Consider the following 26,354-nt stretch of genomic DNA (forward strand, 5'->3'; position numbering starts at 1 on the left):
TCAGAAGCAAATGAGTAACTGAAGGTACGCATAGAATATAGATATTCAACAAAGATATGTAGCTAATAACTGCTGCTTGAGAGCAGTAGGCAATAAGAAAGCATGCTGTGCTTGAACTTACATTATTCATATTCTAGTAAACAATGAACATTAGATCCTTAATTAGATACCAGGTTCGGAAGTGTCGCTCAAGGCACGCGACACTCGGCAATGTTCCAGATCTCTTTTGCATATTGAGAAATTGTACGGTCACTACTAAATTTGCCACTCCCACAAGTGCTCAGTATAGACATCTTTATCCATCTTTGCCTGTCCCTGTCAGGGTAAAGGACCCAAAACCTCAGTATTCATGTTACCACATATTTTACAATGAATTGAGAGTTTCCTACCAAAACTTCTGATGCACGACATAAACACACCCTCTCAATAAGTAAAATGAGTCATAGCAGCTTAGGATCATTGGTATGGAGTGTCGATTTGTGTATAATACTCGAAAAAACATCATGGATTGTCACAAGGCAACCCATAATGTAAGAACAAACTCAAAATATCACCAGAAATGAACATTGGGATGTTTGGTGGGCGGTTGGCCATTAAAATCAAATATTTTCACTTCTTTTGGAATTTTTGAAGAAGTTGGTGTTGTATTTGACCATACTTTTTGCAAAGAATATTTAGAATTTGAATGCACTTTCTCTAAATACCTCCAATTTCTAAATACTAACAAAATCACCCAACTTACTAATTTACCTGAAACATACAATCAATATTTTTTCACTTTATTTGGAATTTTTGGAAGTTGGAGTTATGTTTGGTTATAATTTTTGTTTAAAAGTATTTTTCCTAAAAAAAAAACAGAATATATGATTAAATATGAAATATAATTTAAGTGGAGTCATTTTAACAAAAATAAAAATTTAGGGTAAAATTTGAAAAGGGAAAATATAGTGAAACTGGAAAAAGTGAAAAAACAGTTTTGGGTGTTTTCCAAATACAACTAGTGGAAAAAATTCCAAAAAAACGTGAAAAATTTTCATGGCCAAACAGGTAACAGTGTCAAAGGGGAACTTCAAACCTACTCAGAAATTATTGTTTTATTTTCCATTTTCCCCCTTTTTTAACAGCTTTACTCTGACCGGATTTTAATGAATGAAAGCAGTACACGTATATGAAGTTTATAAAAAGGCAAGCACCAGAAGCTAGCGTTCCGGGAGAATGACGTCATTTAAGAACTTTGTTGCCACTAGTAAAATCCAGTTCATTAAAGAATAATTTTATGGAGTGACATTTTTTTGGAACCAAACAGTAGAAGTTAGTAAGGAAGAACGTCTTACTTGTAAGCTTCATCTACCCTTGCCTGAGCATCCATGTAGCTCGGAAAATCATGACCAACAAGAAAATAGTCGCCATGACCATAGCCCGAGTTCCCTTCTAGTGATTCAAGGAGGGGATTATAATCATAGATCCCAAATGCTCCGGACCTTATGAATTGCTTCGCCTCTTCAAACCGAGAATCAGGTTTGAACTGCATAATTAGAATGAGAAAACAAGTTACTGGCACTACTTTATCTGATGGGAATCCAACAAATGAGTGTATTCTAGTCTACATGGGGTAAATAGTATTTCAACTGCAGTAAGCTAATCTAGTAGAAAACAGAATTGACATTCCTCCTATGTGTTTTGGGCTGGTCCAACCAGAAGATACTTCCATGAGAGAACTTTGACTAGTACTGTTCGTGCGACTTAATTTGAGGACTTCCACAGGTTTCTATCATGAGAGGAAGTAAGTTAGTCATATCACTACAAATTCCTTTGGCCTACTGATTTTTCAAGTCAAAGTGTCAAACTAGGACTGAACTGAGAGGACCTACTGTCAAAGTAACCTATTGCTCCCTCCTTCCAAATTTATGTGGCAAACTTTCTTTTTTAGTTTGTCCCTAATAGAATGTCATCTTTCTAATTAGAAATAATTGAACTTTAAAATTCTCATTTTATCCTTAAATGAGATGATTTATAGCCACACAAATATTTGAGGTTTATATTAGATCAGAAGTTTCAAAAGTCTTTCTTTATTTCTTAAACTCCGTGCCCAGTTGGAGGGAGCGTTATTACAAAGATCTCTACAGAAAATGAGAAAAACATTATCCTTTAAAGCACATTAAATCTCGGTAAAACAGCAATCAGAATCATGGCCAGTAGTGAAACTAAGCACTCTACGATAAGATAATCTGGAGCCTAAACAACCAAGGAAATTTATTTCTCACACTTAAATCCACAACACATGGCAAAGTGAGTAGGCTAATCGGTGACGAGTTATAAATTAGCAGCACAGCAATGAAAATAAGATACTGCAAATGCTAATAGATCTAAGCCAGAACTATGGCTGACTAATCAAATTTCAATGTAGAGTAAATACTATATCTGTAGAACAATACCAGTCCATTCTCACGATCTTTGCGCAGTTGAGGAACTTCATCAGCTGTTGCACCAAAAAGAAAGAAGTTATCTTCTCCAATTTCCTCCCTAATTTCCACATTGGCCCCATCTAGTGTCCCTACAATAAGGCATCCATTAAGTGCAAATTTCATGTTGCTTGTTCCACTTGCTTCCATGCCTGCAGTACTGATGTGTTGTGATAGCTCACTTCCCGGAATAAGCATCTCTGCCACAGATACATTGTAGTTGGGAACAAATACCACCTGGAAAAATCAGCCAACCTCCTATTAGGCCAAAACTGACAAATGCATGCAAATACTGCTGCAAATTACACTGAAACTAGAGGTCAATATCCACAATTAAGCGTGAATCCTAAAGATGTGACTCTACATCAAATTAAAAATGATTTTGTTTAGTTTAATCTTATTCAACACTAGATCTTTGAAAAGAGAAATAGCATCAGAGAAATACTACATTGAAGTATCACTTATAGTTGAAAATAGGAGACTACAAGAAAGTAGAACTTGTTGTATTGATCTTTTTTCTTTTTAATGACTGCAATTAAAATCCTTGCACCATTTCAGATTCTCTCATTCCTCCTCTTCCCCCAAACATATACAGAAGTCGTAATATTTATGCTCCACAAATATGACAATTTAATTTGATGTGCTGGTTAAAGATCCACCAGAATTTACCTTTTGTATAGCAAACAACTAACGAAAACAATCAATTTTATTCAAATTAGTTATTGCTCCAACAGTTTATATGTATCCTCTCCTGATCATGACCATTATAACTTCTAAATAGAGGAAGTTACATATATGAAGAAAATAAGAGAGAAGGGCCAAATTTAACCCTCTACTTTGGTATATAATTCACATCTACCCTCTGTTTCACTTTGAGTCCAAATATGCCCTTGCCTTGAACAAAGTAGACATATTCACACCAACCCTAATGGAGGTCCACGTGGCATGGGACTCAGCACTTAAAATTGCCAACGGAAATTATAAAATCCCATTTTTTAACTGACCCCCTTTTTATTTGACCCATACCCATTTCCCTGACCCATCTTCTTATTTATTAAGCAATGAGACTGCCACTATTGTACACAGATCTTCATTGACTTAATGGCAATTTATAGCAGCAACTGGCCAATCCTGCATTAGTAATCATATAAGCCAATTCACAACATATTCAAGAACAATGAAGCTGGAAAGATTGTGCTGACAATCTAGAATCCAATTGAACCCAAGGTCTAATACTGCAAAGGATTGCTACAAACAACTTATAAGGTATGCCATTAAATTGACCTACTAGCCAAGACTAAACATGTAACCTTTTTCAATCAAAACATAGCACAAATTTGTAGTCACATGGAAGCAACTGGCCAATCCAGCATTGGTAATCAAACGAGCCAATTCGCAACATATTCAAGAAAAATAAAGCTGGAAAGATTGTGCTGACAATCTAGAACACTTCTAGCAAGAAGAAGGCGTTTTACCGACGCAAGATAATGAAATCAGCAATTTGAGATAACAAATTTATTGAGTTGTTATAATCAAAATCTTCATTTAAGATCTTATGGTGTTTTTGATGATTGACACACATCGTACAAGTGACAATCAATGCACAAGGAAAATGGACAAAGAAGTACAAGAACCAGGTCCTTAGCAGATCTCCAAAAGGAATTGGTGAAGCTGGCAACACTGCAGAGGAATGGTTGAGAAAGCTTGTTCCTTCAGACAAGAACTGAAGATTGTTTCGTTTATGCAAGAAGAAGCAATTCCATGTGCACAACAGAAAACCTTGTAGAATTGTAACTAGCCTTAATTCATTCTACAAGGAACTGAACTTCAAGACTTGGAAAGTTACCATAACTGAACAAAAGGAATTAGCTTAGAAATAATAGAAGTTTGGCCGACTCCAAACCAAGTCAAACAAGGATTGGATTCTTGGAAAGTCTTGAACCAATTCTTGGTTGAATTTGGAGAAACATGAATTGCTTTAATTCTTTACAGGCTAACCATCACAGAAGAGAGACTACACACATATAGAGATAATCTACACGAGAGAGAGTCCTGAAGATAAGAATCAACTGCTACAATGAAGAACATGTTCCTATCAAGAATTATCATTATTGTTCTAAGTCGTAATAACTACATTCTTGTGGTTCCAAAACTATATGTTTTTACATTCCTAGTGATTTTTGTAAGTATTGGTTTTACATTGTGTTGTAAAGGGACTTCTTAGACTAGATATAGTTTTTGAAGAGTTGGAGAGTTACCAAAAATTACGGAGAATTGTTGAGGATTCGGGTAGGGACTGTTAGAGTCAGTTCCTTAGGTGTACAAAGGAGTTGTAACTTGGGGAAATCCTATTGGAGATAGGTTATGGTTTTTGCCGCCCTTAACCAGGTTTTCCATGTAAAAATCTTTGTGTTGATTTACTTTACCGCACTTTATCTTCTTGCATCATTAGTTCTTTCAGGCAGTAGGTCACAGCAAAAATAACAATTGGTATCAGAGTGGGTTCTTTCAAAAAGGGTTAACACCTTGAAAGAATAAAGATGGTTGTACTTGGAAGAGTACAAGAAGATAAATCAACTACAAAGGCACAATGCTTCAATGATGACAGGTGGAAAGCAAGAAAGTGAGAATTCAACACCGGAGAAGACAAGAACCTATGGGTTAATGTTCAAAGATCCCCACGACTGCTCATGTTAGAAGAATTCCCAAAGAAAAAGGACCAGACCCTAAGAAGAACTGGCTCTTCTAGCAAGAAAAGTCTAAAGGATAATCAAAAGGGGGCCCTTGAATAAAGAAACAACCCCAACCTACAAAACAACAGACAGGGGGAACTCAAAATTATGTCATAAGTAGGAGGGTCATGACTACTCACTCTACAAGCGATTATCCTAAAGAAGAAATTCAGTTAAGAAGAAGCCTAGTTAAGAAGGAAAGCAGGGAACAGGTCCCTAAAAGCAGAATAACTGCAATAAGTTAAGTTCTAGCTATCGATAAAGAGATCCTTAGGGGATGAAGAGGATGATGAAGACAAAGATCAGTCCCTAATGGCCATGGAGTACTCTGACTCAGGAGAGAACCTGACATCTATGGCCACTCCTGACTCAGACTCTGAAGAGAATGATGCAAACCCAACGGAGAAAAAGGGTAACATGTGGTATGTAGACAGTGTTTGTTCCAGGCATATTACATGAGACAAAGGAAACTTTATCTCACTAGAGCCCTACCATGAAGGAAGTGTAGGATTTGGCAATGGAAAGAAGGCAAATATAGTAGGAATTGGAAAAATTGGAAGATCTCACTTCTCACTCCCATGCAGTTGAAAGTTTGTACTGTGTCAAAGGCCTAAACCATAATCTACTGAGTGTGTCTCAGATGTGTAACAAAGGTAACCAGGTCCTCTTTTCATCGGAAGATTGCTTGTGACAAACTCAAAGACAGGGAAATGGTTCTCAGAGGAAGAAGACACAAAAATGTCTTCACAACAGATATCATGGGTCCATCCCAGAATCTAGATATAAGTCTCCGTGCACATGAGACAGACTCATTAATATGGCACAAAAGGCTTGGGCATGCAAGTTTCTCACTATTCAACAATACTGATATCAAACGAATTGGTTCTTGGACTTCCAAAGTCAAGGTTCAAAGAAGATAAAGTATTGGAGAGTTTGGGAAAATTCTAGTGGAGATAGCTCATGGTTTTTGCCTCCCTTAAGCAAGGAGTTTTCCACGTAAAGATGCTTGTGTTGATTTACTTTTTCGCACTTCATCTTCTTGCACAGTTGTCTGGTTCTTCTGGGCAGTTGGTCGCAGCAAAATAACAAAATTTCTGTTTTGAGGGAAGATGAAGATGGAGTTTTATTTCAGTCTTTTTTTGCTCCAGCAGTATAAATTTCTTTTAGCCCCATATTCATATTGTATATGTTGACTTATTCTGTTTTGAGAAAAGGCATAAGTACCCCACTGAGCGATACCCGAAGTTCTAAGGACACACCTTATCTTTTTGGGGTCATATTACCCCTAAACTTTTTAATAATGGAATACATATCATCCTAAGTGCTTACATAGCATAGAGAACCGAATTCATGATAGGCAGTGAATAACATGCACTGCCACATGTAATTTTGCAATTTTTTTTAAAATCTATTAAATTTTCTTCCTTCTTGTTTACTTTTTAAGTCCAAATTATAATACATTCAACCAAATCCAAATGTTAAGATGAGGAAGAGGTTAAGAAGATGCAAAATAATAATTTATAGATTCTTTTTTCTTAAACTCCAATTTTAATGAAGATAACAACTGAACAAAATATCCGGCAAAAGCAGATCCGAATTTCTGTAACAAATTTAATATTTTACTATTACAACCATCGGCTTATACATTTTTCAAATCATTTCGAAATAAGTACTGGATCATTTAAAATGGTATATATGGATGGATGTTCTCAATATGTTCTGACTTTGCAAATTAATCGTAATTTTTAAGTACTTAAATTACTATTTTATAAATTCAATATCTTTAGACTATGCAATTGTTTGTTTTTTCTTATATTACTTTATTTATAACTTACACAAGATATACACATGCTTTAAACTAGTAAGAACATAAGCATCAGCTCTTTACATCAATACACAATACAATGTGCTAGTTAAACACATTCAAGATACTACTTTAAAGACGAATTTTTATTAAATAAAACAGGAAAAACTTTCAGAAAATTAAAAAGGAAAAGAAACACACACACACACATGCAGAGTCGACAATGCACACCCTTGCAGGAGATATACCTAAGTTTCCATACATCAGTATCCTTAAACAGAAATACCATCTCTAGAATTAACAAAAAGAAAAAGCAATATTTGGTCAGAAAAGAATCTAATGCTCTCCCTACTTAGTGGGGGGACACAGGAATTGGAAGGAAGGAGCAAGTTATGAAGGAGAACTGGTAAAAAAGATTTAGCAAAACTATACGCGCATACATTTTTGATATATCAATTTTTTTTTTTGGGGGGGGGGGGGGAATAGTCTCTTGAGATATTTAGGAAAATTCTCAAACTTCAAAAAGTAAAAAGTTTAGTTTTGATTCAGTTTTGGAGGGCAGGCACCAGTCTTTAAACCTGCACATACTTATAATTAAACTGCTTACCTTCAAATAGTCATTGACGTCAGGGTCACTATTGACAACGTCGCCAACATCAGTCACGAGTTTGACAATTCGTTTTGCATTTGTATATGTTGCAAATGCTTTTCCTCCAACCATGACTGTGCGAGGAGTCGTATTTTTCCTCTCTTCTGGGTTCATTTCCTATAGTCATGATACAAGTATAAGAATGTCATTACTTTCTAAAAAATGGAATATTCCAATCTTGCATCATCTCAATAATCTCGAGATTTCATCATGTGCAGAAAGGAAACCACGAAAGTAGAAAAGTTAAACTGATTTATGATCCTTATTTTTACTTGCTAGATCATTGCTGGCAGTGACAAACCGTCTTGAACTATTAATACCGCTAACAAGGAGAAATAACAGAAAATGGAAATTTGGCAGTTTCACACACCTTAAGCTTCTTGTATCTATAGATGACGCCCAGAACGTTTAGAAGCTGCCTTTTGTATTCATGGATACGTTTGACTTGTATGTCAAAAAGGGTATTTGGATTGATGCTCACACCTGTCACATGCAGTATATACTGTGCCAAACGCTGCTTGTTGGCCATCTTGGCTGATTCCCATTCAGCATGGAGATTCGCATTATCAGCAAACTTTGCAAAATGTATAGTCAATTGCAGTATCATTACGCACATCAAGCATTTTCAATGAAAAAGTTCAATGTATGCAGGCTTTTACGATAAATGATATATTCCCCCCACACACACATATATAAAAGATACCTCCCGAAGATTAGCAAGCAGTTCAAGGTTCGTCACCCACTGATCTGTTTTTAACCACTTGGTAATTATATGACTCAGCTCAGGACTACAAAATCGGATCCACCTACGAGGAGTTATACCATTGGTCTTATTCTGGAACTTGGTGGGCCATACAGAGACATAATCAGCAAATAACTCAGCTTTCAGGATGTCACTATGCAGCTGGGCAACACCATTTACCTGTCAGATATGGCTAATGGGGTTATGCTTCCCTTTTTAAAATTCAACAGGAACTTTGACAAGGAGGACCACTTTTATATGGAGATTCTTATTTTTGTTCTACTAATGTGTAAGGATTTGAAGAATTTTATTGTGAATAAGTTATTCTTCAAGTCTTCACTTATCAAGAATAAGTTTTTTTTGTATCTGTTGATAGGTTAACACTTGAAGTATAACTTAGATTTAAAAAAAAAAAAAAAAAGCTACGTAGCTTAATGCTATCAGCTTTTTCATACTTTTGGAGTTGGCTAAAACTGAAACATCAATAATGGCATGCAGCTCTGGGTTATGCATCAATAAAATAAAAGCCAGGGGATTTATAGAAGGTCTTCTTCTATAAGTGGTTGATATTCTTTTCGTTTACGTGTACTAAGAGATACAGTTGGAAAAAAAAATCAAAGAACGTTCTGCATGAAAAGAATTATTTTGATCAGAATATATTTATTTTTTGATTGGAGTCAAACAGCTTCAAATGAAAAGAATTATAGAATGAATTATCCATCGTTTGAGAATCTGGATAAGTTTACTGAAGTTAACTTATCAAACGCTCTGGTGCATAGTATCTCTTACCGTATGTGATGAGACAACACACAAGTTAGCCATACGCACAACAGGCTTCGTGGTGTTGTGATCCAAAATGCGCATGCTAGGCATCTTATTCTCAAGATCAGGTCTTTCTGACATTATTGTAGCAACAAACTGCAAGAAGTTTCAAATATACCTTTTAAGTAAGCTATATTTTCAAGTAGGACGAGACAAACTGGCTGGTTCTATACCCGTTTGTCAATTTCTTCAATGATTTCCATATGTCTAGGAAGGAGCTTCCACATGACTGCCTGTGACCATTTTTCCAGTGCTTCAGGTAGGACTGTATGATTCGTATAGGCAATTGTCCTGGGGATATAATGCATTACATCATCCAAATCATAAGTTTGCACGATACCGCACCAAGACAAAGCAAACAGAGGAACCATATTCATGTATTACTCAACACAGAGCATCTTACTAGACAAAATAAGATTGTAAAAAGCACCTAGTAGTGATATTCCAAGATTCATCCCACCCAAGTCCTTCATCATCCATTAGCAACCGCATCAGCTCTGGGATTGTAAGAGTTGGGTGTGTGTCATTTAGTTGTATTGCAACCTTCTTGGGGAATTCAGACCACTGGTGAGCACCCTTTCCATCTTCTCTCTCTTTGAATCTGGCAATGATATCCTGGTGTTGATCCAATGGCCAGTTACACAGTTGAGTAAAAGAAGGTTATTTTTCTGACACAACAGAATTACCAAATATCACCAAACTCTAGGTCAAATTAAATGCTAATTACCTGGCTTTATGCATGATTTAAAGTTGATCAAAGGCATATATACCTATTAAGAATCCAAATACTTTGGAAAATACGCTTCTTGGAAAACTTTTAATCACTCAAATATTCTGACAAATAGGTTCTTGGAGACTGAAACTCTTAAAAGTTCCCAAAATAATTGGACATTGTACAATATTTGAAAACATAGTTTGTCCCTGTAAAGAAAATAATTGTGAGCGTTGATATTTGGTTTACGAGAACTGATTTTGAGGTTCTCTTAAAAGGATTGGTTTTGCATCTATTTTTGTTTGTTAGGGGGGGAGGGGTGGGGGTGGGGGTGGGGGGGAGGTGATTCAAACTGACTTGGTCATTTTTTTTATGAAATGTTCAGGAGACTAGATGGGTAGGTACCAAAGCTCGGGACATGGACGGGTTTAAATTGTGGTACTCAGGAGGCTCACGAGATAGAAATGGAGTAGGTATTCTAATTGACGGGGATCTTAGGGAGTGTGTGGTGGAGGTAAAGAGGATTAGTGATAGGATGATGACTATTAAGCTAGTTATAGGCAGACTTATTGTGAACGTTGTTAGTGCGTATGCACCCCATGTGAGCCTGGATGAGGAAGTCAAAAGGCTTTTTTGGGAGGATTTGGATGAGGTAGTGAGAGGTATACCGAGCACCAAAAAGATTTTCATTGGTGGAGATTTCAGTGGTCATATCGATACAACTTTTAGTGTTTTTGATGATGTCCATGGAGGCTTTGATTTTGGGGAAAGGAATGGTGGCGGGGCATCTCTTCTGGATTTTGCTAAAGCTTTTTGAGTTGGTAATTGCTAACTCATCTTTTCTGAAGAGGGAAAATCACTTGTTTACTTTTAGTAGCACGGTAGCTAGGACTCAGATTGATTACTTACTCCTCTGGAAGGGTGAAAGAGGCCTTTGTAAGGATTGCAAGGTTATTCCGAGTGAAAATATTACTACCCAACATAAGCTATTGGTGATGGACTTGGAGATTCAGAGGGATATGACTGTTGGTTGCATTAGAAAAGCAGCTACCGAGGTACTAAGGGTATTGAGAGGAATCTTTGGTGGTCGTCAAGGAGATTGGTGGTGGAATGAAGAAGTTCAAGGTAAAGTGAAAGCTAAGAAGGTTGCCTATACGGAGTGGTTGGAGTGCGTGGATGAGGATGAGAAGTGTAGGCTTAAAGATATTTATAAGACGACGAAGATGGAGATGAAGTCGACGGTCACGAGTGCTAAGACGGCAGCTTTTGAACATTTATATGCTGAGTTAGGGGGAAAAGGTGAGGATAAGATATTGTATAGGCTCGCCAATGCGAGAGAGAAAAGGTGGCGACTTGGATCAAGTAAAGTATATCAAGAACGAGGAAGGTGAAGTGTTAGTAAATGAGACCTCTATTAAGCAAAGGTGGCAAGCTTACTTCCACAAACTCTTAAATGAAAAGGAGGTCAGAGACATTGTACCGGGTGATTTGGCGCACTCTCATAGTCTTCGAGATTTTGAGTACTGCAGGTGTTTAACGGTTGAAGAGGTTAGACGTGCTATTAATAGGATGAGGAGGGGAGAGCGACCGGACCCGATGAGATTCTGGTGGACTTTCGAAAAAGCACTGACAAGGCAGGTATGTAGTGGTTGACTAGGTTCTTTAATGTTATTTTGAAGACAACTAAGATGCCTGATGAATGGAGGTGGAGTACTATAGTTTCATTGTACAAGAACAAGGGTGATATTCAAAACTGTAATAATTATAAGGGTATCAAACTGCTAAGACACACTATGAAGATATGGGAGAGAGTGGTAGAGATGAGGGTGAAAGGAGTGTCAATTTCTTAGAATCAGTTCAAATTCATGCTGAGGCGGTCGACTACTAAAGCAATCAATCTTATGCGGAGACTCATGGAGAAATTTAGGGAAAGAAAGATGGATCTTCATATGGTTGAAAAGGCTTATGACAAGGTTCCAAGGGATGTCCTTTGGAGGTGTCTAGAGGTTAAAGGTGTCCCGATGGTGTATATTAGGGCGATAAAGGACATGTATATTGGAGACAAGACTCGGGTTAGGACGATGGGAGGTGACTCAAAACATTTTCCTGTTGAGATGGGACTACATCAAGTATATGTGCCGAGTCCTTTTCTTTTTACCTTGGTGATCGATGAGCTGACACAGTCTATTCAGGAGGAGGTTCCATGGTGTATATTATTGGCGGATGACATATAATTGATTGATGAGACTCCGGATAGATTTAATGATAGGTTAGAGGCTTGGAGACAAATTCTGGAGTCCAAAGGGTTCAAATTGAACAAGACCAAAACAAAATACTTGGAGTGCAAATTCAGTGTTGCGATGAATGAAGAGGACATGGAAGTGAAGCTTGCCACTCAACCTATCCCCAAGAGAGAAAGCTTTAAATATCTTGGATCCGTCATCCAGAGTAGTAGGGTCATCAACGATGATGTCACGAATCGCATTGGAGCAGCATGGATGAAATGGAAGCCTGCCTCTGGAGTCCTGTGTGATAAGAAGGTACCACTTAAATTTAAAGGTAAGATCTATAGAATGGTGGTTAGACCGTCTTTGTTATATGGTGTGGAGTGTTCGCCAGTCAAGAACTCTCATGTTCAAAAAATGCATGTTGAAGAGATGAGGATATTCAGATAAATGTGTGGACATACTAGTAGTGATAAAATTAGGAACGAGATTATTCGAGAGAAGGTGGGAGCGACCTCTGTGGCAGACAAGATGAGAAAAGCGAGACTGAGACAGTTTGGGCATGTGCAGAGCAAGTGTGTCGACGCCCTAGTTAGGAGGTGCGAGCGGTTAGATTTGGGAGTTACACAAAAGGGTCGGAGTAGACCGAAAAAGTATTGGGGAGAGGTGATTAGACGGATATGGCGCAGCTTCATATCACCGAGGACATGACCTTAGATAGAATGAAGTGGAGGTCGCGTATTAGGGTAGAAGGCTAGTGGGGATAGAATGTTGCTCTTGTCTTGTGACGGTTTAGGGTTGGTCATAGGTCTAGTCGTTTCATTATAGTTGTGTTGTTATTGCCTTTTGATTATCACATTATTTTGCTACTGTTATTGTTCTTTTCTTGTAGAATTTGCATTGCTCTTCGTTTTAGCCGCTATGCTATATCTATTGCTTTTCTTTCTTATTTGGGGCTGATACTTTTAAACCGAGGGTCTTTCAGAAACAACTTCTCTATCTCCATGAGGTAGTGGTAAGGTCTGTGTACACTCTACCTTCCCTAGACCCACTTGTAGGATATCACTGGGTATGTTGTTGTTGTTGTACTAGTTCAAATGGACCTAAGCTTTTCTTTCGAAATTCAACAAATGATGAAGAACTCTTTTTGGCTCGAACCTACTGAATATTGAGGATATTTGGGATTGAGGTGTAATAGTCATTTAGGGTAGAAAACTAGTAGGTAGTCAACCGTTGTCTTGTTTCCCTTATCCGTATTATTGTTCCCCTACTATCTTAGTCTTCGATTTTATTATTACCTGTTGTTTCATTTGCTATTGTTCTTTTCTACATTGTTTTCAACATGGTTTCTTCACTATTGTATTTCCTTGTCATACTGATTTTTTTTATGCTTTACTTGAGCCGAGGGTCCTTTGCAACAGTCTCTCTGCCTGCACAAGGCAGGGGTAAGGCTGATAAATACTACCTCCCAAGATCCCCACTTGTGGGATTACATTTGGTTCATTGTAGTTGTTGTAAAAGGGAAACATTTGGCACCAAAAATGCATTTATAGAATCTATAGAAGAACTTTCAGCTTTTGCAGAGAGTGGACTCCATGCTCCACTGTTTTCCAGTATAAAAATATAATTTCCTGTGTTTCTATTATCTGTTCTTTTTTTCTTTTGACTTGTTTTTTCTTTTAAAAACACAAGTTACTTAAAAAAATATTGTAAACATAACATTTTTCAGGATGCTCCAGAAACAAGCAAGAAAATTCACTCAAAACCAATTAGCAGGAGGACAGATTTCAATGCACAAGATCAAGATGAAAATATAAGCTGGAGGAAACAAAACGCTCATTAGTATCATCCCATTAGGTTGACTTCCTAAATAAGAGAATGCCTTAAGATATGGTATTTAAATGGAACAGGAGCAAAAAGGAGAAAAGGAAACTGTAAACCTGAAGTGATGCACTGCACAGAAAAAATTGTTGCTTTAGCCGTAAGAGTTTTCCATTCTCTGTAGCATCCCCAGGGTAAAGAACAGCACAAATCTGCATGGACCAAAATTAAACCACTCACCTCTTGAACATGGAATGAGAGAGTGACAGTTCAAGGTAAAGCGTTTCTATCTCCGGGTTAGCCTTACAATATTCAACCTAATAATTCAACTCCACTACTAAGAAAAAACAGAACAGTTAAGAGTTGTAGAGTTCTCGCAGCAAACCTGCTGAGCCCTAGAATGAAGCTGTGCAGCAGATTCATACTGCCCATCATTAAACAGAAACAAGTTGAAATCCTCAGAGTTTGCTTTGGCTTCCCAGAGACGAAGACTATTAGTGTTTTTAGTTCTGTATCCTGGAACTGGTACATCATACGCAACAGCCTGTATGACCTCTCCACCAACCCACTTTCGCCTGCGATAAATTCCACGAATAATTGAGTTTGAATTAGACAGCTTTATGGCTTCAAGAAATTCAATCTGGCACGTCTGTTTCTTTAAATACTTTACCACATATATAGTTTGTTTTAGTACTTACGAGCCAGAAGGGTGGACTTCAACTTGACCAAAAAATCTGATAGGAAAGACAACATCATGCCTGACAATTTCCCAGGGACTAAATTTCTGCATAGTACACAACCAAGTTTGATTACTAGCATCAAATTCTCATGGTATTTTACAAAGGCATTTACATGAAATCAGACCTCCAACCAATCTTCAGGAACTTCTTCTTGCCCAGCCTTTGTGATAAGCTGCTTAAAAAGTCCATATTTGTACCTCAAGCCATAACCCCATGCTGGAAGGTTCAATGTGGCCATGGAATCAAGAAAGCATGAAGCGAGCCTTCCTAAACCACCATTTCCTAATGCTGCATCTTTTTCCTATAAATAGAAGATAAATTATAGCAAGCCAAATAATCTCCCATCACTTTCCAGTGGCACTAACAGAAATAAGCCTCTTGAAGTGTCACAACTCCATTTCAGAAATAGCAAATAGAAGGTTAGATAATTGTTGATTGATTACTATCAGAAATAGAAAATGGAGAAGATTTAGGATAGCAGGACAGAATGACGTAATGGACAAATCACAACACAGTTGGAGAATACAGTAACATTATGTGGTGAAGTATTCATCCGGCAATATCCAGAATTAACGAAGTAATAATATCACCATAAGGTTGAACTGTGGAAGACTTAGACTGGGACTTGGGGAGAGAATCTTTTCACCCACTCATCCAGCCTTCATCTTTAACCCGTTCTCAAGAAAATATGGCAATTAGCTTTTACTGAGCCGAGGGTCTCCAGGAAACAGCCGTCCTACCTTGGTAGGAGTAAGGTCTGCGTACATTCTACCCTCCCCAGACCCCATGTTGTGGGATTTCACTGGGTTGTTGTTGTTGTTGTTGTTGTAATCATATAGGGGAAAAAAGTACATGTAACTTGTTAGAATAGGAATAGGTGTACACAATCCTACTTAGAATAGGAATCAGAATAATATAGTATCCTATTTGGTAAAGGATTGTATTATAGTGTCTATAAATAGGGTCTCTATGTAATAATTTAAATACACAATTCAATAATATTTTTCTCCTATATTTCTCACCTGGTATCAAAGCATTGATGAGAAAATTCAAGGGAAGAAACAAGTCACCATGCATCTGGCAGTTGATACTGATTTGTGTCATTTCTTATTATGTGGGTGTTATGTGAAAACCAACACCACCATGAGACTTGGAAAGCTCAGGCGACCAAACCTCAGCCAAAACCAACGAAAAATAGCATCCCACGTACTCTAACACGCCGATCGGAAGTGACAGTTTCCGGCGAGATCTGGCTCACGCGGCGGCGCGTGAGGGCTGTTCTAGTCGTTATTTTTGAGCATTTTTTTCTGCTGTGGTCGTCCAGCCATTCCGACCATACTCATGCAGTTTTTAACCAGATCCGATCGCTGAAATTAGGGTTCCGGCAATTTTCAGGCTATTTCCGGCGAGATCTAGATTCTCCAGCAACCAAAGCAACCAAATATCTATAATCTGGCGTTTCTTGTTGTTTTCAAGACAAATTTCAAACCATGTCTTTTTGAGTGTGATATTTTTGGTTCAACCCCTATAATCACTTCAGAACCATTAATGGAAAGTTCCAACTATTTAGCTTGGGCTTCTTCAATTGAGTTGTGGTACTGGTGCAAGGGTCAAGGTGTCCAAGATCACTTAACGAACAATGCTTGTGTGGTAGATGAAAAGGCAAAGGCTAGTGAGGAAAATGCAAAAGCCAAAACACAATGGGAGAAAGTAGATGCCTAATTATGTAGTCTCGCTCTATTGATTCCAAGTTGATGCCCTTGTTTCGCCCATTCCAGACATGTTATACAGTTTGGGAAAAAACCCGTGCTTTATACACCAATGACATATCTCGATTCTATGATGTGATATCTCGGATGACAAACTTGAAGAAACAAGAATCTGATATGTCTATTTACTTGGGACAACTACAGGCAGTCATGGAGGAATTTGAAACGTTGATGCTAGTCACTACAAATGTGGAAAAACAACAAAAACATAGGCAGACATTATTTCTAGTTCTTACACTTGCTGGCTTCCTACTAACTATGATTCAGTGCGTGATCATACTTTAGCTAGTCCTAATATTCCTACAATTGATGAATTATTCTCTTGTCTACTTCGTCTGGGTGCACTTTCCAGTCACAAAGTAGTTTTATCACCCATAGTTGACTCCTCGATTCTCGCATCTCAAACCATAGAAAAACGAACATATCAGTCTATGCAGAATCGGCGAAGAGGAAGGTGTTTTGGGAAACCTCGATCCAAGTGTAGCCATTGTCATAAACTTGGACACACACATGACATATGTTATATTTTGCATGGTCCACCACCCAGTCATGATCCTATTGCTCCAAAAGGAATATAATGAGTTCCTTCGGAATCGCCAGTAAGCAGGCATCTCCATAAGTAGCATCCGTTGCTCAGCCTAATCAATAATCCAATAATGCTCATATTACTCATACAGAATATGATGAGTTCCTTCAATATCGAGAAAGTAAGCAAATGTCTCCACAAGTAGCTTCAATTGCACAAGTTGATATTTCTGCTGCGGGTAATTCTTTTGCTTGTGTTTCACAGTCTAGTACTCTTGGATCATGGGTCATGGACTCATGTGCTTCTGATCATATCTCTGGTAATAAATCACTTTTGTCCGATATTGTTTATTCATAATCTCTTCCTGCTATTACTTTAGCTAATGGGATCCAAACAAAACCAAAAGGGGTTGGAAAAGCCAAACCCCTACCTTCTATCACTCTAGACTCTGTTGTTTATACTCTTGGCTCTCCTTTTAATCTGACATCCGTTAGTCGTTTGACACATGCCCTACATTGTGGCCTAACTTTTTTTGACGATTTTTTTCTCATGTAAGATAGCATTACGAGACAGATGATTTGCACAAAACATGAGTCACAAGGTTTTTACTATCTTACCTTTTCAAATTCCTTCACAGCATGCACCCCTACAGATCCTCCAGACCTAATTCACAAAGGTTTAGGACATTCGAGTCTATCCAAGCTACAATAAGATGCTACCTTGTTTGTCTAGTTTATCCACATTAGATTGTGAGTTGTGTCAACTTGGGAAACATACTTGTGCTATATTTTCACGTAGTACTAGGGTCATTCAAAGTCTATTTTTTCATAGTTCATTATGATATTTGGGGTCCTAGTAGAGTCAGTTCACCCTTAGGATTTCATTATTTTGTTAGTTTCATTATTGATTATTCAAGATGCACTTGAGTTTTCTTAATGAAAGATCATTCTGAGTTATTTTCTATATTCAAAAGTTTCTTTGCTGAAATACAAAATCAATTTGGTGTTTTTATCCATACCTTTCGTAGTGATAATGCTTTAAAATACTTGTTCTCCCAATTTCAGGAGTTTATGACTCACCAAGGAATTATTCACCAGACATCTCTTTCGTACACCCCTCAATAGAATGGTGTAATAGAAAGGAAGAATAGGCATCTCATTGAGACCACTAGCACTCTTCTCATTGAATCCCATGTTCCACTATGTTTTTGGGGAGATACAGTCCTTGCGACTTGTTATTTAATTATTAGGATGCTCTCATCTTCTATTCAGAATCAGGTTCCACATTCCATACTGTTTCCTCAGTCACATCTTTACTCTATCCCCCGTCGTGTCTTTGGGAGCTCATTCTTTGTTCATAACTTAGCCCTAGAGAAAGATAAATTAGCCCCTCGTGCCCTCAAATGTGTCTTTCTTAGTTACTCTCGAGTTCAAAAAGGGTATCACTGTTATTCACCTAAACTTCATCGATACCTTATGCCCGCAGATGTCACATTCTTTGAATTTGAACCTTACTATACATCTTCTAATCATCTTGATGTATCTAAGGTCTTATCCATACCTGTACCGACTTTTGAGGAATCTACAATTACTTCTACATCTTCGGTTGTAGTGCCACCACTCCTGACTTATCATTGTCATCCGCATCTAGTACAAGTCTCATATTATTCATGTCATGTGCCAGACCCTACTTCTACTGCGGACTTGCCTCCTCCTAGCCAACCGATTAGACTTCAAAAAGGTATACGATCCACTTGAAATGCTAACCCACATTATACTTTCTTAAGTTATCATCGTCTATCCTCACCACATTATGCCTTTGTATCATCTTTGTCCTCTAGTTCCTTTCCTAATACTATAGGTGAAGCAATTTCTCATTTTGGATGGAGGTAGACTATGATTGATGAGATGCCTTCTTTACATACGAGTGTTACTTGGGAGCTTGTGTCCCTTCCTACAGGTAAATCTACAGTTGGTTGTCATTGGGTTTATTAGTCAAAATTGGCCCGGACGGTCAGGTTGATCGGTTGAAGGCTCGCCTTGTTGCCAAAGGGTATACTCAGATATTTGGACTAGATTATAGTCACTTTCATACCCGTGGCTAAAATAGCATATGTCCGTCTTTTTCTATCTATGGTTGTCGTTCGTCATTGGCCTTTTCATCAGTTGAACATTAAGAATGTTTTTCTACATGGTGATCTTGAGTAAGAAGTCTATATGGAGCTACCACCAGGTTTTGTTGAAAGAGGGAGTCTAGTAGCCTTGTACGTCGATTGTCTAGGTAACTCTATGGTCTAAAATAGTTTTCCCTGAGCCGGTTTGGGAAGTTCAACACAATAATTTAAGAGTTTGGCATAACTCGTATTGGAGCTGATCACTTTGTGTTTTATTGGCATTCTGCACCAAATCTGTGTATTTATTTGGTTGTTTACGTTGATAATATCGTGATCACCGACAATGATCAAGATGGTATCACTAATTTGAAGCAGCATCTCTTTCAACACTTCCAGACTAAAGCCCTGGACAGACTAATGTAATGATCTTGAGGGTGATTTTCAAAAATTTGTACAAAACACGCGTGAACAGTAACACACGTGAACAGTAACTTTTTGGGCAAAAAATGCCCCTTTCTTCCCATTTCAATATTTTTCATCATTTGTTTGAGTTCTTGAACTCCTTGAGGTGATTTGAGAAGAGATATTTAAGGCAAAGTGTTGGGTAAGTGATTTTTGACCTAAAACCTTCCCTTTTCATTAAGTTTTTGATGATTTTAACCCCTAAAGTTTAGTTTCAAACCCCAAAAATCTTTGTTTCTTCCCTAATTCGAATTTAAGGAAAATGGTGATTTCTAACTCGTTTTGAGCTTTATTTTTATGAATTTTTCAACCATGAGTTCCTTATTACAAGTAGAATGTGATTGTCCAATAAATTTCCAGATTTGACCTTTTTTGAAAATAATTAACTTTTGAACCATTTTACCCCCGGTTCCGAAACCTATCAATATGGGTGTCATTGGACTCCTTGTGATGTGTATGTTTTATTGTTGATAGTGGGTTGTCAGTCCGGACATTGAATTCAAGAGTTGCTTGTTCGGTGGAGGTGTTCGAGTGCGGTTTCGGCAATTGAGGTAGGTTTGGCTATCCTTCTTTGAGATTGAGATGGGATAATTAGTCATTCATATGTTATAGACTTTGGGATGAGGTCGTAGTATGAGTTGAAAATGTTATATATATATTGTGATGCCCGTGTGGGGGCTTATTTATTAATGTATTCTATGTGGGGGTTTATTTGTATTACATAGCTTGTGTGGAGGCCTTATTTGTTATCTTATTTTCTTTGAGAGCATGTGATTCGTGATTTGCCTAAGAGAGAGGCTTGAGTATATTATTTGACTTGTGATGCTCGCCTGAGAGGTTGAGTTGGGGGTTTTGAGAATGCTTGAGTATTGAAATATTGTTGAGAAAGGGATGAATATTTCTATTACTATTTATTAAGGGTGAATATCATGTGTAGGTTAAATTTTGAGAACTTTGAACCTTCTACCACATGTGAGTTGAATATTACTTCCATGTCATATGTGTTTTGATGCATTCATCCTCATTCATCATAGAAGTTGAGAAATATGAAAATTCTTTTTGAGAAAGAAAATGAAACACCTTTAAACTTTTGTATCTTGAGTCCCTGTCCGAGGCAGTATTACGGCAGGGTAGTGGATGCATTGTGATCCCTTGACCACGAGGAGGTGGCAAGGATAATGAGATATTGTGATTGAGGTATATGGTCTGCGAGACCCCCATGGGTCCTGCTTGGTAGCATAGCTCGGCAGGTGTATACGACAGGCTGTGCGACAGTCTTGATTCTACCGTACCACCACATCATTGCATCATCATATTGCATTGCATTGCATTGATATCTGTGCTGCTTGAATTATTTGATTAATTGCGATTATGAGCTGTTATTATGGGTTTACTTTACTCGCGTCACTATATATATATAAACTGGCGGCACCGATGCTGAAGTGGGACTTTTCTGTATGCAGGTGGAAGCATTCCTTAGTTTATTTCATAGGTTTGATTAATTCTTTATACCCAGTCAGCTAAAACCTACTGAGTACATGTGAATTGTACTCACCCCTACTTCTGTATCCCTTTTTGATGCAGATACTAGTCGGGGTACCTCACGTGGCAGTTGATATTCTAGCGGATAGTGTATTCTCAGATTAGTGGTGAGGTCCCAGAATTCGGATCGTCACTACTCTATCTTTATTTTTCAGTCTTTTGGATCATTCAGAGACTTATATTGTATCTTCAGATTTGAACCTTGTATTAGATGCTCTTTATACTTATGACACCAGGTTTTGGGATAATTTTTTTTTGTTTTTCTTTTTATTTAAATTGTGGCATCACTTTCCCCTTTGAGAGTCTTGTATGAGTTTTATTTTTAGGGTTACACATCAGATTGGGTTTTGAGATGTGTGCCATCATGACCTCGATTTTTGGATCGTGACAACTGAAGTATTTTTTAGGTATTGCGGTTGCTCAGTCTAGATCAGGTATTTTTATTTCTCAACGCAAGTATGCCTTAGATATTCTTGAGGAGACAAGAATGATGGGATGTAGACCCATTGACACTCCTATGGATCCGACTGTTAAACTCCTCCTTGGATAGGGGGAACCACTCAGTAATCCTGAAAGGTATACACGGCTGGTTGCAAAGCTGAATTATCTCACAGTGACTAGATCTGACATTTATTTTCCTGTTAGTGTTGTAAGTCAGTTTATGACTTCCCATTGTGAAAGTCATTGGGATGCAGTTATTCGTATTCTGCGATATATAAAGTTAGCTCTCGGTAAAGGACTACTCTTCGAGGATCAAGATCACGAGCGTATCAGCGGATATACAGACGCTAATTGGGCAGGATCACCATCTAATAGATGTTCTACATCCAGATTCTGTGTTTTAGTAAAAGGTAATTTGGTGTCGTGGAAAAGTAAGAAACAGAGTGTGGTTGCTCGATCTAGTGTAGAAGCAGAATATCGAGCAATGGTTGTAACAACTTGTGAGCTAGTTTGGATCAAACGATTGCTGAGAGAACTAAAATTTGAAAAAACCGATCATATGGAACTTGTATGTGATAATCAAGCGGCCCTTCATATAGCATCAAATTCAGTGTTTCATGAGAGGACTAAGCACATTGAAATTGATTGTCACTTTGTCAGAGAAAAGATACTCTCAGGAGATATTGTTACAAAATTTGTGAAGTCAAGTGATCAATTTGCAGATGTCTTCACCAACTCCCTCACTAGTCCTCGTATTAATTACATTTGTAACAAGTTAGGTACATGTGATTTGTATGCACCAGCTTGAGGGGGAGTGTTAGAATAGGAATAGGTGTACACAATCCTACTTAGAATAGGAATAGAAATAGGAATAGTTTATAGTATCCTAATTGGAAAAGGATTTTATAGTGTCTATAAATAGGGTCTCTGTGTGATAATGTAAATACACAATTCAATAGTATTTTTCTCCTATATTTCTTACATAACCCACTAACTTATCAAAAAAAGGAACACGTAACTCACTATGCAATCATTAAAGGTCCGGCCTACTAATATCAGAAAGGAGGCTTTTATTCAGGCTCGACATTCACTGAAATACATGTCGCCTTCAAAATTAAAGAGAAACCTAATTTAAAAATAATTAAGAAAAACAAAAGAATATCATAGCAATACCTATAGCAGCTTCAAGGCAAAAGAAAAAGTACAACTGTCTCAAAGAGTGAAGAGTATTCAACTCAAACATATTCCACAATCTAATTGATAGCTTGACAAATATGGATTTTGGGAAGGTCCACCGAGCAGTTGATAGTTTTAGTACAATAACAAACCATTGAAGAAAACTATTTCATGCCAAAGATTCCTAAGGTTTTAATACCTGCTCAACGACCTCCTCAAGCTCATGACCCAGTTTCTTTAAAGCATCAGCATATGCATTGTGGATGTCTAAGTTTCCAATTGCATTTGTCAAAGTTCGTCCCTGGAGATACTCCATTGATAAGTAGTATGTTTGCTTTGGATTAACTTTGTCATAATGAAGATAGGTGTCATTCCATTGCTGCAAAGGAAAGAGACAAATAGCGACACTGAGATTAGCAACAATGATTAATAGCACAAGAATGCCGCTGAAGTAACGCTTAGAAATCCAACTTCCATGCTCCTCATCAAGCTCAATGTTACTGCTCTGTAGAAGGAAAAGCTTGTAACCATACCCTTTAAAAGAAACAATACATCTAGATTTCAAAACATAGATCACTGAATACATAGTAAGGTTCTCAATTTCAAAACCTAGATCGTTGAATGCATCTCGTATTTGATAGCGATCCCATGCATCTGTACCTTGATGTCCTAATGCCATTATGTAGAAGTATTGGAATCTTAAAATGCAGACAGCCAGGCCATTAGGTTGGCGTCGTCCAAGTAGGTTACAGTACAGCTTATCCTATTGGATGTTTGAAATAGAATAAGTTGGATCGAGCATTTATTGTCATTTTTTTTATCTTCAGTTGGTGAAAAATGAAAATCTAAAACTATACAGGAAGCTTCCATAAAAAAAGGTGAAAGTAAGAGAATAAATAATGTTCTATTTCTATTAATAAGGGTATAAGGAGACAACATAAAGTTGCATTTTTCATCAGATCATCTAGATTACTTCCTTTGGCCAAATTTAGTGCTGGATGGAGGAGTGTTGTCTCACTGTAGAATTGTGACATTGCAGCATGTGGAAATTGCTACTGATCAAATAATTGAGAGAGTTTTGGATGGATTTCATGACTTGAACCTTGAGGACAAGGTTCTTAATTGGGACGGGGGTATTGTTATGAACCAAGTCCAGCCCAATGTAGATACAAAGGTCACACAAGTTATTAATGGGCTGACAAGAGCTATTGGGCTGAAAACAAGCAATAGGTCCAGGTTAATTTGGGATCCGGGTTGAGGAGTGGATGTGAGAACAGTTCCATCAAAAGGAGTAGTGCTATGTGATTCAAGGATTATGCATATTGTTGAGAAAAATGTCTAGTCCTCTCATCCCCTTTGAGTCTAAACATCTCATCTTCCTTCTAGTTATCTTCGTCGATGGTTTCTAATCCATTGTTGTTCTACAATTTCCTTGTTAGTTTCATATTCCCTTTGTAACTTTGAGTTTAGTGAATATAATATTTGAATGTTTCTTTTGTGAAATTGGAGTTGTTACATAACGCAGTTCTGTTTTCCCAAAAATAACGAGTTAGTTGGTTTCAGAAATCCTATACACACAGAACTGTATACTACCATAAAACCTGGGAACTTATCTCCCATGCATATGTAGGGCCTTCCATTCATCCTATATCCAATGGGACATACACAAACATAGAGAATACAAGTTATTTACATTTGAGCACACCTACACTAGGAATTTTGCCTTTTAAATATCAGTGATTTCTGGCTCTCCCTTCCCCTATCTACATCCAATTTGTATAAGCATATCCTTGTCATCCTGATATTAAGATTCCTTTAATAATGATCAAGTGTTGCCTTTAATAATGATCAACTTTCACATGTTTGGTTGGGTAAAACAAGTTCATTAAAAATGACTTTGTAAAACAAGTTCCATAGTAGTAGAGGTTCAACTCACTTTAATCAAGCGATCACGAACACTGTCAGCAGTAGCATAGTATGCTTGTTCTGGCTCAAACTTGAAAGGAGAAAAATGAGGAGTAAAATAAGCATGATACTTGATGTTAGATGCAATCTCAGTTGGCTCTTCAGAAAGTGGTTGAGCAATAGCTGCTGACACATCACCTATAGCAGTTCCATTCGATTTTGCACTAGCTTCCATGCTCATATCACCAAACTTGGAAAACAAACCTATACCAGCAAAATGTTCACTTATATTTTTACTCTTCAAAATAAACCACAAGCCACATAGAATAACTGAATAGAATTAAAGCCAACAATCAACTAAAGAGGAATACCAAAATGACAGTATCAAAATCGAAAGATATTCTTGAGTACCAAATTGTTAGACACGAAAAGTGTGATAATAAAAGTAAGAATCATACTCAATTTGCAAGTATATATCTGGTAACCAGTCCAGAATCGAAACTTTTCTAGATAGAGAAATGGGAAAGACTGGAAGTGGAAGGTATTCAAATAGGAAGATTGATATAGAATATGCAAGGAGGATATTTTATTAAGAGAAAAATGACAATATGTAAATAGGAAAGAAGAATAAAAGAGCTCTCAACCCTTTTTCGTGGTGAAGATTATTGTGTATTGATATTGATGAATGGTGTGTAAGTGGGCAACATAAATATCAGAGGAGAAAGGAGAAAGACAAAAGAGGGGTTATCTTGATTTAGACATAAATCATCACAACACGTGGTATGGACGGAGGAGAAGAATAGCAAAGCAACTACTTTTACGTTCAGCATATAATTTATTTTAAGTATATAAAATATAAATTGTGAAAATCTTCGGCAAATTTATTTTTTTTTTAAAAAAAATTGAATAGAGATTGAAAATCAGGATATCCAAAAAAAAAAAAAAGAAGGAAAAAAAAAGGAAAGGGCAAACAGAGCGCCTGAAGTATGGGCATTGACTGTAAAATCGCCGGGCACGAGATCTTATGGTGAACGGTGAACGGTGAACGTGTCACGGTGGATCCAAAGTACCCACAAGTTTCGATTTTTCTTGGTTCAAAGAATTCATCGTCATATTTGATTTCCAACAAACAATTGGTATTTTAATTTCCTTTTCTTCTTCGTTACTTTTCTAGCGGTTGATATAAATAAAATTGTATCATTTGAATCGGTAAATATTAATTTTAAAAACTTATGAATTTCTTTATAATAAAAACGATTTTACAATAACTATGACTCATGTCACTAATCATCGAAAATCCTCACAAAACGAATGGATTTTCTTTATCCATGTAGCAACTCACATATTCGAAGTATTTAAAATTAGGCTACCAAGAACTTACGTGTCCAATCTTATCATTTCACCTATTGAGGAAATGTCGGGAGAGTAGTTGTAAATTGATGACTATACCAAGGAACACTTATATTAAGTTACTTGAAGTGTTAGACTAAAGTTGTAGACCAAAGAGAGTCTTGATACAAAACTTTTAGTAGAAGATTTTATCACGGAAAAGTATTTCAAATAATTTCGTATGTGATCTGACTTGGGACGAGCATATCCCCCAAATATATAAAGAGTTAGAGGGGCTAACACTTGTTGGGTTTGTGTAAGGTGTGAATTGGGAAATGTGGATGTAATGTGAATTGGGAAATATGAGGAAATTAAATAAAAG

The 26,354-nt window shown here is 37.2% G+C and overlaps 1 protein-coding gene across 3 annotated transcripts; it reads right to left on the reverse strand.

The window, feature by feature from the left end:
* On the reverse strand, positions 1-25,452 carry LOC129882520 (alpha-glucan phosphorylase, H isozyme). 3 transcript variants are annotated; one of them, XM_055956848.1, is made up of 16 exons: positions 25,288-25,452; positions 24,675-24,907; positions 22,938-23,117; positions 14,834-15,010; positions 14,668-14,753; positions 14,355-14,544; positions 14,089-14,181; positions 9,642-9,826; positions 9,385-9,502; positions 9,179-9,307; positions 8,351-8,569; positions 8,018-8,221; positions 7,606-7,764; positions 2,436-2,699; positions 1,335-1,525; positions 1-315 (listed from the first exon to the last, which is right to left on the reverse strand). In XM_055956848.1, exons 2-16 carry the CDS (start codon positions 24,882-24,884, stop codon positions 189-191), a joined length of 2,532 nt encoding a protein of 843 aa, XP_055812823.1. In that variant the 5' UTR covers positions 24,885-24,907; positions 25,288-25,452; the 3' UTR covers positions 1-188. The 3 variants fall into 3 exon arrangements, with proteins under 3 accessions (XP_055812823.1, XP_055812821.1, XP_055812822.1); XM_055956846.1 differs by having other exon boundaries at positions 25,102-25,314; XM_055956847.1 differs by lacking the exon at positions 25,288-25,452 and adding an exon at positions 25,015-25,030.
* Positions 25,453-26,354: the final 902 nt, after the last annotated feature.

This window comes from Solanum dulcamara, chromosome 3, assembly GCF_947179165.1.
Source record: "Solanum dulcamara chromosome 3, daSolDulc1.2, whole genome shotgun sequence".
NCBI lineage: Eukaryota > Viridiplantae > Streptophyta > Magnoliopsida > Solanales > Solanaceae > Solanum > Solanum dulcamara.

What these genes read in the sequence shown, in the direction of transcription:
- LOC129882520 (XM_055956848.1), bottom strand. Translation starts at nt 24,884, where the DNA reads ATGAGCATGGAAGCTAGTGCAAAATCGAATGGAACTGCTATAGGTGAT. An exon ending in TTCATTCTAGGGCTCAGCAG is followed by an intron (nt 14,182 to 14,354) that starts GTTTGCTGCGAG and finishes TGGTCCATGCAG; the next exon opens with ATTTGTGCTGTTCTTTACCC. An exon ending in AGGGTAGATGAAGCTTACAA is followed by an intron (nt 316 to 1,334) that starts GTAAGACGTTCT and finishes TTACCCTGACAG; the next exon opens with GGACAGGCAAAGATGGATAA.